Source organism: Pseudorasbora parva, chromosome 19 (genome assembly GCF_024679245.1).
Source record: "Pseudorasbora parva isolate DD20220531a chromosome 19, ASM2467924v1, whole genome shotgun sequence".
Lineage (NCBI taxonomy): Eukaryota > Metazoa > Chordata > Actinopteri > Cypriniformes > Gobionidae > Pseudorasbora > Pseudorasbora parva.
Genome location: NC_090190.1, coordinates 12863114 through 12875691, shown reverse-complemented (window position 1 = coordinate 12875691; position 12578 = coordinate 12863114). Strand labels below are relative to the sequence as shown.

General features: G+C 39.8%; 1 protein-coding gene across 1 annotated transcript in view; it reads right to left on the bottom strand.

The window, feature by feature from the left end:
* The window catches only part of necab1 (N-terminal EF-hand calcium binding protein 1), a 48009-nt gene that overhangs the window by 18711 nt on the left and 16720 nt on the right, over positions 1 to 12578 (bottom strand). Inside the window, exon 6 of the mRNA XM_067426329.1 lies at positions 5787 to 5927. Within this exon, the coding sequence (XP_067282430.1) occupies positions 5787 to 5927 (141 nt within the window). The remainder of the gene's footprint in view (positions 1 to 5786; positions 5928 to 12578) is intronic.

Here is a 12578-nt window from a genome sequence, read left to right as displayed (position 1 = left end):
AAACTGATGATGTCGAGTCGTCCATATTTTTTTACAGTCTATGGTTGGCCACAGTAGCTTGTCTATGTGCTTCGAAAGGGAGGGGTAAGCGGTTTGCGGTCGCAATTTGCAACCTCACTGCTAGATGACGCTAAAATGTACACAATGCAAGGACTACAACAAACGGCAGGTATGGGACTACCTAACATGAATAACAAGCTTACTCACAGGTTAGTGACATCACTAACCCTTTCATTTACATAAACCCTGCCCCCGGGAACACTCAACAAAGGGGTGAGGTGTTGGGCTACTTCTTGTTCTTAAGTCTCTCCATCATTGTCTGACTCTACATAAAATTCTGAACAGTTCTGACCTTTTCAGAGTATGTCTACGTGAGGTCATCTGAGCTGCTAACATGAGCTCTTGAAGCTGTGCCCTCTTCTTTAAAAAGGTGGCCGGGAGTAGCAGCTCATTTGCATTTAAAGGGACAACCACAAAAACAGCTCATTTTTGCTTGCTCTCAACGTGACAATTTTAACATGCTATAACAACATTATCTGTGGGTATTTTAAGCTAAAACTTCACATACACACTCTGGGGACATTAGAGACTTTTTTTACATAATTTATTATAGGACCCCTTTAAATCTGTAAAACAATATTTTTTTCTGTATTTCCGTAATAAGGTCTCTTTTTCCAAATGTGCTATTCTGTTGCCCTTTTGGTTCTTGCCAGCCTCTGGTCACTTTTATTGTATGGAAAAGAGCAGTTTGATCACTCGGCCTAACATTTTCTTTTGTGTTCTAAGGAAGAAAGATAAAAAGGATATGTGATGACATGACTGGTGAGTACTGGTGAGTAAATGATGACAGTTTTCCTTTCAGGAGAACTATCTCTTTAAATGACTAAATATGTGTTCTGTCAAAAATCACCCAACCAAGATAAAGGTCAGAGGGGACTTGACATGCCAGTGAAAAGGAGATATTTTAAGTGTGCCCATGGGAGTGTGAGTGAGGCTGTGTATTAGCAACGTGAAGATCTGTGATAGGCTGACCGAAAATGACTTGTGAGGACTGAGAAATGGAGAGATCCAGCCAAAGAGAGCTGTTCTTTGGCTCAGAGATTACCAATGCCAACGCCTCTGTGATATTACGTTTCCAAAGTGAAATAACTGACTGTTAAATTGTCATTGTACTGTACTAAAGCCAAAGTGTAGGAGATAAACATTTAGAAATTAATTTGGTAAGACTTTATTTAAAGCCTTTATATATAATGTATTTAATGCATTAATTATGCCCACCTTATAATACATTGTATGGTCTCATGAATAATTGTAACCACAGTTATAATAATACTTATCTATTCATTCAACACACATTTAGAAAGTATAATCCATTAAAAGATTATTATTTCAAGGAATCTGTGAATATTACAATGCATTTTAACTTTGGTTATATTGGCTAATTATTTATGAAAAGATGCATTATATGTTGCATTATAAGTTTTATAATGTATATTATGAATAACTTTATATTGCAATATACATAAAGCATTTTTCTTACCACTTTCACTTCTTTTTAACTTACTGTTAAAAACTATAGCTAGTAATACTATAGCATTATGAATGATGTTGACTTGCTGGAGATGAGCAGCCAGGATGTCGAGCTCCATCTGCATAGTTGTGAAAATTTTGATTCTTTTAAGAGAATTGTTCATTTTCAGTTCGTTCACCAAAATGATTCGTTCAGATTCGTTTATTGATTCGTTCAGTAATTTATTTTAAAAAAAATATTACATAAATATGACCGCAGGTGATGAAAAAGAGTGTTTTATGTGTAATGTCTTAATTCAACGAATGTATTTACTTACAAAAAAACTGCTTTGGCTTTATTAAAATGTGCATAATCTACTCATCTACTTATTAAATAAAATAAGTCTAAATAAGTGGTTCAGATGACCAAAGCATGTTTTCTTGCATGATTAACATTTAATTTTTTGGTTATACATTTAGACATTCATATATCTGGGATTATAGTAAACATGGGGTTATAAACATGAGGTTTTGCTTTGAACTGTGCTTTGCATCCGCTTTATTGCTGAACGAGACTGACATGCATGCTAAATGACCACGAAGGTAGCCTACCAGTTCGTTCACAAACGAGATCTCTCGCTCTCTGTCTTGTTCAGAGCTGGTTCATTTTGTTCAGGAACGAGAAGTACCAGTTCGTTCACGAACGAGATCTCTCTCTCGTTCAGACTCAAAACAGCAACTCGGTCAGTGAAGTTCGTTCAGTAGCTCAGAATGCTATTTACTGACGTGACACACGAGATCTTTTTAACCGGATACTGTCACATTTTTTATTTGTTTTACAGTTTTTAGAGAAGTGCATGACATGACTTAAACGTAATGAAGAAAACGGTTCAAACATAAAACATAAAATACAAACACACTTTACTTTACTCTGTAGTAATCATTTAACCATCAACCTGCATTATTACACTGTTTTCATTACAGTGGTAAAGTGTACATTTCTTTCTTTGCTGCAAATATATCACCTACACGAGCCGAGCTGTTCGCTATTAGTATCCTTCAACAACTGGTTCATTTCGTTCACAAACGAACAACATGTAGCCTACCAATTTGTACACGAATGAGATTTCTCGTTCAGAGTCAGACTCAAAGCCTCTCGGTCAGTAAAGGGCGTATTCGTTCACTGAATTCAACAAATCACATGCTCCATCACATCTCATACTCGAACGCTATTGGGTTGAGGTTTTGTCATTCTTTGACAGAATGAAACAGTCGACAGAGTTGTGCATGCGCTCACGGCTAATAGCGCCACGCAGCGGTGGACGGAGGAATTTCAGTGAACAAGAAACATGAGTCAATAGACTATGTGAACGAGAACGATTCGTTCACCTAAAAGATTTGTTTAAAAAGAATTATTCGTTCACGGACGTAAGATCACTACATCTGCAGCACCTGTGCCAGAGGATCCTGCAGCTATGCCTCCAGTCTCAGTTTCCCTTGTTTCATCTCGGCCCGTTGACCTATTGGCTCCATCCTGGCTCCTTCTACCTCCTACAGGGACCCTCTGCCTAGTGACTCCACCGGGTTCCCCCATCCCACCGGCTCCCCCTTGTTCAGTCATCACTCCACTTAAGCCACGGACGGCCATTCACTATGCTCTGTCCCTTCTCCCCTAAAGGGCTGCAGTGGACTCCTTATTCCCTTCAGCATCACCTCTGTTCTCGCTCTCACAGCCGTTGCCCCAGTCCTCGGGTGCTCTGGCTTGACCTACGACGCTCGTCGCGTAACATCACCTGGGTCTCCAGCACCGTGTCACATGCCTGTTCTGTCTTGTGTGCACATGTGGGATTTGTCATTCTGAGCATGAGCTCATGTAATTGTCTGATCCCTCCTCCCTTGTTATCTAATTAGTGTTGATTTCTCCCACCTGTTCCCTCTTGATTTCTTCCCTTTATAAGCTCCTTGTGTTTGTCAGTCTGAGTCGTATCCTTGTACTGTCTATTTCTTCCGTTCCCCTGTGACTTCTATGTGGTATGTGTTCAGTTTTTAGTTTATGTATTTTCTAGTTTGCGTTTTCCCCCTCGTGGGTTTTGTTTTGTATTTATGTTTATTTGTTGTAAATAAATTATAATTTTCCTGCACTTGAGTCCTCGCACCTTTTCCATTGTATGTGACGTGACACACTGTCGACCCTCCATCTGCACCATCGGATCCTGGGCCCTCGTCTCTGTTGGTCGTCCCCCAGATGTCGGCAGCCACACCTACTATATCATGGATTCTCTCGCCTTTGTCTCCCTCATGGGCTGTCAGCTCTGGGGAGCTCTGTTACTGCGCCATTGAACTTCCTCCACCTTCAACATCTTGGTCTCGTCATCCCACCATCACAACCCCTTCGCAACATCCTGCCACCATCCCTTCTCTTTTGCCTCCTTGCATTGTTTTGCCGATCTTCTCGACCCCCTCCGGAATCCCCTCACTGTTACGGGGCGAGGCCACGCCTTGCCAGAGGGGGCGTTCTGTCACCATTCTGTTTAGTTTGGTTTGTGGACTTTCCGTTTGTGTTCATTTGCCACGTTTCTTTGTTCCGACTCTTGCCATTCATCTGTCTCCGTAGTTACAGTCATTATTAGTTCATATGTGTCAGCTGTGTGTAATTAATCATCCTCGTTTGTATTCACTACTTAAGTTCCTTCTCCTGCACTCGTTCCGGTCACCATTTTGTTTACTTCTGTCCTGTGAATTCCTGCCTGCCTGATTCTTGGATTACCTGTTATTAAACTAAATTTGGAACTGCATTCACCTGCCTTTGTTTTCCTGCCTGCATGCACCCGTGACAATTACAGATACAACTTTTGATTTAAATATTAAATAAGATGAATTAATGCTATAGAAGTATTGCTATTTGTTATTAAGTTTATAAATTAATGCCCACATACACACACACACACACACACATATATACAGTGCATGCATACAAAAACATTACACTAAAATTGAACACAGAAGGAACCCCTAAACAAGGTCTATAATTGCCTCTGTTTTACTAATAACTGCAATAATATCTGTATATTTCAGTGCCGCATAGTTATTAAGTTAGACACTGTATCGCCTGCAGAGGCGATAATGAGGTAATTTAAATTTACCAATTAATTAGGATGCAATTGGCTATATTAGAGCCAGAGGGTTTTTACAGACTGACAGAAAAAGAAAAGGAAGCACTTCCTTTTAAAACCCAACCTCAGCATTTCATCATTTCATGTCAGCTGCTCCAGTTAATTTTCATAAGATCGCAAGGTGAGTAGAACAGCACAGCTGCTGCACACTGAGAGGAAGGAGAGGTAGTGGGCATGTTATGACACACACACACACGCACACACACACACACACACACACACACACACACACAGTCTCAGGCACACTGTGTACCATGCAATCATCCAGGTGCTGGAACAAAACAGCTAATTTTGCATTCTAAATTCTGCATCTATAAAGAGCTGACCCCCACGGTGGGCAATGCAGCAGACCCTCCTCTGCACGTAAACGCAGTGAGTCAGAGATGCTGTGAGCTTAAAATTAGCTGCTAATCAAACGCAACACACATGCACACACACACACACAGGTTCTTTTGATTCAATGCTGGTTTAAACTGGCATTTGTCCCCTTTCTGCACAAAAACAAAGGCCTGGGTCATCAGTCTGCTGCTCACCTGATCTATTAATAATTCTTTCTCTGTTGATGCTCTGATATTCAATACCAATGGTGGCTGTGCACAGAATCCTTTTCGCTTGGGTCAGTGCACAAGGGTTGTCTACGTGCATGTTGAAAAGTGATGTCTTTAGATATGAGGGGACTCTGCATGTCCAATGGGGCAGAAGAAATCCACCCAATACCACTAAAAATGTCTGTTGATTTTTGAGTGTGTGACTGCAGTACATGGTCGATAAAGTAATCAATTTTTTTAATCATGTAAATGATTACAGTTGTAACTGTTACTTTAATCATCTTTCATTAATCCAGTTACAGTTTGGCCACAACGAAAGCCCTCAAATGGCATTTAAAATCTGAATAAAATACTGTAAGTGATTTGCAGAAAGTTTCACATTTCCCAGTGATATAATGCTTTCACCGCTTGTTCCGCTATGCTTTCAAAGACAATCCTGATGTTTAAACCTGATGTTTAGCTTCCAAAGAGAATGCCTGAAAATATCAACTAAGCTTCTTATTACTCTGGTTGTAATTGTTTGTTTGACAAAATGTAAAAGTGTATTCTGTGTCACTTGCCTCTCCTGTCGGGTCTGCTCAGCTGTGGTCTCCATGGCACACTCCAGAGAGCTCTGGAGAGACTGCAACTGACTGGTGGTCTCCTTCAACAGGAAACGTGTCACAAACTGCTCCAGATGCGTGGCTTCCTGGTAGTCCTGCAGATTGAAGACAGAGTTTCTATGGTCACTGCTGCTGTAGAATGGGCTTTGAACATACAACTGGCCTTTTAGTCAGAATGTTAATTATATATATCATTTTTTCCCACATTTTATGTTACAGCCTTATTCCAAAATGAATTGAATTCATTATTTTTTCCCTCAATTCTACAAACAATACCCCAAAGTGTAAGAAGTTTGTTTAAATTCTTTGCAAATATATTAAAAATGAAAATAAATCACATGTAGCTACATAAGTATTCACAGCCTTTGCTCAAAAATTTGTTGAAGCACATTTGGCACCAATTACAGTCTCAAGTCTTTCTAAGTATTATGCTACAAGCTTGGCACATCTATTTTTGGGCAGTTTCTCCCATTCTTCTTTGCAGGACCTCTCAAGCTCTATCAGGTTGGATGAGGAGCACTGCCATTTTCAGATCTCTCCAGAGATGTTCAATCGGGTTCAAGTCTGGGCTCTGGCTGGGCCACTCAAGGGCATTCACAGAGCTGTCCCATAACCACTCCTTTGTTATAATATATAATAATAAAAAACACTTTATTTTGGCTTCGGGATACATATCGTATCATGAGTTCAGTATCGAGATACATATCGAATCGTGATATGAGTGTATCGTTACACCCCTAGTGGAGTGATGCAGAGATGGTTGTTCCTCTGGAAGGTTCTCCTCTCTCCACAGAGAAACGCTGGAGCTCTGTCAAAGTAATCATAGGGTTCTTGGTCCCCTCCCTGACTAAGGCCCTTCTCCTGGCCCTTTGGCTGGTGCCCAGCTCTAGAAAGAGTCCTGGTGGTCCCAAACTTATTCAATTTATGGATGATGGAGGCAACTGTGCTCATTGGGACTTTCAATGCTGCAGAATTTTTGCTGTACCCTTCCACACATCTGTGCCTCGATACAATCCTGTCTGAGAGGGGTACAGACAATTCCTTGGACTTCATGGCTTGGTTTGTGCTCTGACACGCACTCTTAACTGTGGGACCCTATCGAAATCATGTCCAAACAACAATCTCAAGGATGATCAGTGGAAACAGGATGCGCCTGATATCAATTTGAGTGTGAATACTTATGTATATATGATTTTTTCATTTTTTATTTTATTAAATGTTCCAAATTTTCAAACAAACTTCTTTCATGTTGTCATTATGGGGTATTGTTTGTAGAATTAAGGGGGGAAATAATGAATTCGATCAATTTTCTAATAAGGCTGTAACATAACAAAATGTGGAAAAAGGGAAGTGTTGTGAATACTTTCCAGATCCACTGTATATATCAATCATAAAATATTATATAATAATGTATAATTAATGAATGCTTGCTGAATAAATGCATACAACTATCTAGACCAGAACAGTTCACCATATGTTAAGTTCTTTGCAGATACTTGCAATAAGGTACATGAGTGAAACAGTTCATGCACCATGACTTTCAATTTAAAGGAACACTGTAACTTTTTTTGTACATTTAAATAGATCAACCTTCTTCCAAAACGTGTTTTTGTCTTACTATGTTCTTGTTCGCTTTTATGAGTGTTATTATTTTAGACCTGTCTGGAAGGTTTTTGCAGGAAATTGTGTAGCATCACTCTCTCATGCATGTCTCGTCATATCCATAAATAGAGAAAAGTTGCTCTGGCTACTTTGATGCATGTATGGTGGGAGTGGCATATTAGTTGTCACAACGAGAGAGAAAAGATAACACAACAGAACTTGAGACTCAACAGAATCAACTTTGGAAAGTTTTTTTTGCCAAGAACTGAGGGATTTGAAATGTTGGAGAGGAAGGGCCGAGTCACGAAGGGCCGATTTTTCGTCCAAAAATTGCATGCAATTTTATTTATTTTTTTAAAAAAGGGCTAAAAGTTACATAGTGTACCGTTAAGATTATAACTAGGCTATATCTCAAAACGAAGAGCCAGAAAGCCTCTTCTTGGATGTGATTTTGTGTCACATGCACCGTCTCAAAGCCAGTGCTGCATGGGTATGTTATTTTCGGGTGGTACATCAGTTTTTCAACGATAGAAATCAACAGTCGCCTGTATAATTATGTTGCACGCCTAAGCAACCGTGTTCTGTCACTATAAGAAAAGCCATTATTAAAGCTGAGAACATCCCTAAGCTAAAAGGACACAAAATTCTTGCAATGAAACTGGTGCTGCACGTCTTTTATGAACATGCTCAAGATGATGACATTCACAAAATAGAAACCAATCAACCAACAACAAACATTTATTTTCAAAGCGGGTTAAATGGACAGTCACAATAACCCTCAGCATGAGTCACATCCACTAAGACCTCTATAACCTGCAGATAACCTGTTATTGGAAACAACTAAGGTAAGCAAACTGTGTTAAAAAGATGTCATCATTATGAAAATGTCATCTGGAGATAAAATCCTAAATATACAAAGAATAATTTTTTGAGCTATTAATCTGTCATAAATCTAACTGCAAACTGCAAGAGAAATTGGCTGGATGATGCGTGCTCCCACATTGACATTCAGAAGTGTGGTTGCTGTTTATAGAGGTGGCCTGAGGGCAGAGACCACACGAATCACAGCAGCTGGTTTGCGCACCCACTCAAGGCCCTATGCAATAAACACAATGCTATCTGTTGCTATACAACATAACTGTTGTTGAGCATCATGACTAATGGAGCTCATGCAATAGAGATGTACACATAAGTGGTGTGAAGAGAAAGATCAAAGAAATGTGGCTCCTGATGGTTTGTTATTACACTATTTTGTCTTTGTTAATGCCTTTTTTCTCTCTATACCAACAAATTAGAGCTACTGTAAATGACCTGTAGAGCTCATCCATACTGTAGAGCTACTGTATAGCATGATTTCACCACTGAAAATATTATCAGGCTTTGCAGCTATTGTCATCCAAGAGGAAATTTGGGGAAGGATGGCATAAAGTGCTGGCCGTTTCCTTTAAATATACACTCTTAAAAATTAAGGTTCCAATTTTGGTTCCCTACAGAACCTTTCAGTGCTTACAGTCATTAAAAGAATAATTGCTTAGCGTGAAGAAGATTTAAAAAAAAAAAAAAAAAAAACTATCTTAAGAACATATTTCCTCTATAAAGAACCATTTGTACCATTAAAAAGGTTCCATAGATGTAAGAATAAACTGATCAAAAGTGACAATGAATTCAGGTTTGCCATCACAGGAATTAATTACATTTTTAAAATACACTGATCATGCATAACATTATGATCTAATATTTTGTTGGTCCCCCTTTTGCTGCCAAAACAGCTCTGACCCATTGAGGCATGGACTCCACTAGACCTCTAAAGGTGTGCTGTGGTATCTGGCACCAAGATGTTAGCAGCAGATCCTTTAAGTCCTATTCACGAGTTCACACTTACATCAAATTAAATAGAGTAAAGATTATGCCTATTTGGCATGCTGTCCGGGGGAGGGCTACAGGCTCGGAATTTGGCCCGAGTAACACTTATTTTGTTTTAATGCCCAGAAATTAATTTTTGTTCAAGTACACAAATGTTTAAACATTTTAAACACAGCAAGCAGAGACATTCAAAATATTTTTTCTCACTTTTTGTTTCTCTGAGGTTTAATACTGGGAATTCGGCTTTTGCCTTTAAATGAGAAGCAAGTTATTCCTCATGCTCTTTGAACATTGCAAATTAGCATCGAATCAAAATTAAATTCTTTCTGCACAAAGCAGCACCTGTCAACGTACCTAAACCTAAACCATGCAGTGAAAAAACACTACAGCAATTGGCACCTCTCTATAATCATCTTCACCAGACAGCAACTTTTCACTGTGAGAATTAGTTTTTACTGCTCTTTTGCTCCGACTAATGAGTTAGGTTTAAAGATGTACAATAAAACATGGAAGCAAATTCCAGTAGTCTTTCACACACACAAAAAAATGTTCCATTGAACTTTTGATTAATCATGTTTCACTTCCTCTGTCTGCCTCACTAATCAAGGAGGCATAATGAAATGACACAGCACTGCCCTTCATGCCGACGACTCAATTTCTGAGACGCTCACGTGCATTAAGTGGCATGTCTGCTGGGCCTGGAGTCAGCGCTTGGCTAACTCATTATCTGTGCGAGGCAGCAGACAGTCTCCGTTAAATGGCTCGGCAGGAACTGAAGCACACGTCTCGTACCTGCGTGTTCCTCTAACGGTCATCGTGGAATGTGTTGATTACTGACGTCAGACTGTTCAGACCAGAATGTCAGTGCTGATAACCACAGACAATACTGAACCTCTATATGAGCAAGACAGCAGCCAAAAACCCAATTAATTACATCTGTGGGTGGACCATTATGCATGTCACGTGAACAAATTTAAAGGTGCAATATGTAGGATATGTTTTGCAGTAAAATATCCAAAAACAACTAGGCCAGTGTCATATACACTCACTAAAGGATTATTAGGAACACCATACTAATACTGTGTTTTAGCCCCTTTCCCCTTAAGAACTGCCTTAATTCTATGTGGCATTAATTCAACAAGGTGCTGAAAGCATTCTTTAGAAATGTTGGCCCATATTGATAGGATAGCATCTTGCATTTGATGGAGATTTGTGGGATGCACATCCACGGCACGAAGCTCCCGCTCTACCACATCCCAAAGATGCTCTATTGGGTCGAGATCTGGTGACTGTGGGGGCCATTTTACTACAGCGAACTCATTGTCATGTTCAAGAAACCAATTTTAAATGAGTAAAGCTTTGTGACATGGTGCATTATCCTGCTGGAAGTAGCTATCAGAGGATGGGTACATGGTAGTCATAAAGAGCTGGACATGGTCAGAAACAATGCTCAGGTAGGCCGTGGCATTTAAACGATGCCCAATTGCCACTAAGGGGCCTAAAGTGTGCCAAGAAAACATCCCCCACACCATTACACCACCACCTCCAGCCTGCATAGTGGTAACAAGGCATGATGGATCCATGTTCTCATTCTGTTTACGCCCAATTCTGATTCTACCATCTGAATGTCTCAACAGAAATCGAGACTCATCAGACCAGGCAACATTTTTCCAGTCTTCAACTGTCCAATTTTGGTGAGCTTGTGCAAATTGTAGCTTCTTTTTCCTATTTGTAGTGGAGATGAGTGGTACCCGGTGGGGTCTTCTGCTGTTGTAGCCCATCCACCTCAAAGTTGTGCATGTTGTGGCTTCACAAATGCTTTGCTGCATACCTTGGTTGTAACGGGTGGTTATTTCAGTCAAAGTTGCTCTTCTATCAGCTTGAATCAGTCGGCCCATTCTCCTCTGACCTCTAGCATCAACAAGGCATTTTCGCCCACAGGACTGATGCATACTGGATGTTTTTCCCTTTTCACACCATTCTTTATAAATCCTAGAAATGGTTGTGAGTGAAAATCCCAGTAACTGAGCAGATTGTGAAAAACTCAGACCAGCTTGTCTGGCACCAACAACCATGCCATGCTCAAAATTGCTTAAATCACCTTTCTTTCCCAATTCTGACATTCAGTTTGAAGTTCAGGAGATTGTCTTGACCAGGACCACACCCCTAAATGCATTGAAGCAACTGCCATGGGATTGGTTGATTAGATAATTGCATTAATGAGAAATTGAACAGGTGTTCCTAATAATCCTTTAGGTGAGTGTATTTTGTTCAGTTGAGTACTTACAATATCCCAAATGTTTCCAATTATTTGTACATTGGAACTGGGAATGGTTGAAAATGCACATAAAATGAATCAATGTTATGAAGCTCAACACAATGGCTGCGTCCAAAACCTCGAAAATGCTGCCTTCGGAGGACACATTTGAAGGCAGGAAGGCATCAAGCAATGTCTGAATCCAATGTTAGCTTCACTTCTTGTCTCCTGAGATACCTTCATCTGATCGATTTTTGAAGGCAGCGTACATGTATCCTTCACTGCCTTTGATATCCCACAATCCTGTGCTCTCCATTCAGTGACAGTTGAGCTTGGAAAATAAGATGGCATCCGAAAGTTGGATTTGCTGGTCAGTTTGTGTGTAAATGCATGGTTTTCAACCAATATTTTCCACTTCTGATGTCATTTCTAGCGAGAAATGACAAATGTAGTAATTAAATATGTGTTTAGTTCTCACCAAAGCTCGCTCTATTTTGCCGTAGATCATTAAAGTGTTACACTGCCTTAGAAGTCTGTCCGAAATCAGTTTTGTGAGATGCCTTCGTGCACAAAACACTGCCTCACAAGCCATTGCCTTGTAGCCATTGCATAGGGCAACGAGGCAACGAGTCAGCTGCCTAGGTTTTCGGACGCAGCCAATGAAATATTAGAATATCATCAGTATGATGTTCTAATGTTGATGTAGCTTACTGCTAGTCTCATACAGCCAACAAACTAACACACAGAATAAAATTATAATCTTCAACACCCTCAAATGCAGTTTAGATAGTGTAGACCAAGTGAAACAGCATTGCGTTTCCTCACAATTTTAATACGTCAAATAAACTGACCTGTATGAGTAGTAATTCAGCACTTGTGGGTAGTTCGGCAGAATGAAATGTCCCCATTTCTTTATATCCCCCAGGATATCAGTGACGCAGATATCTGTCTCTTACTAGTAATCACACCCTGCTTAATACCACAATCATGTTAAAAAACATGAATGCATTCACTCATCCATAAA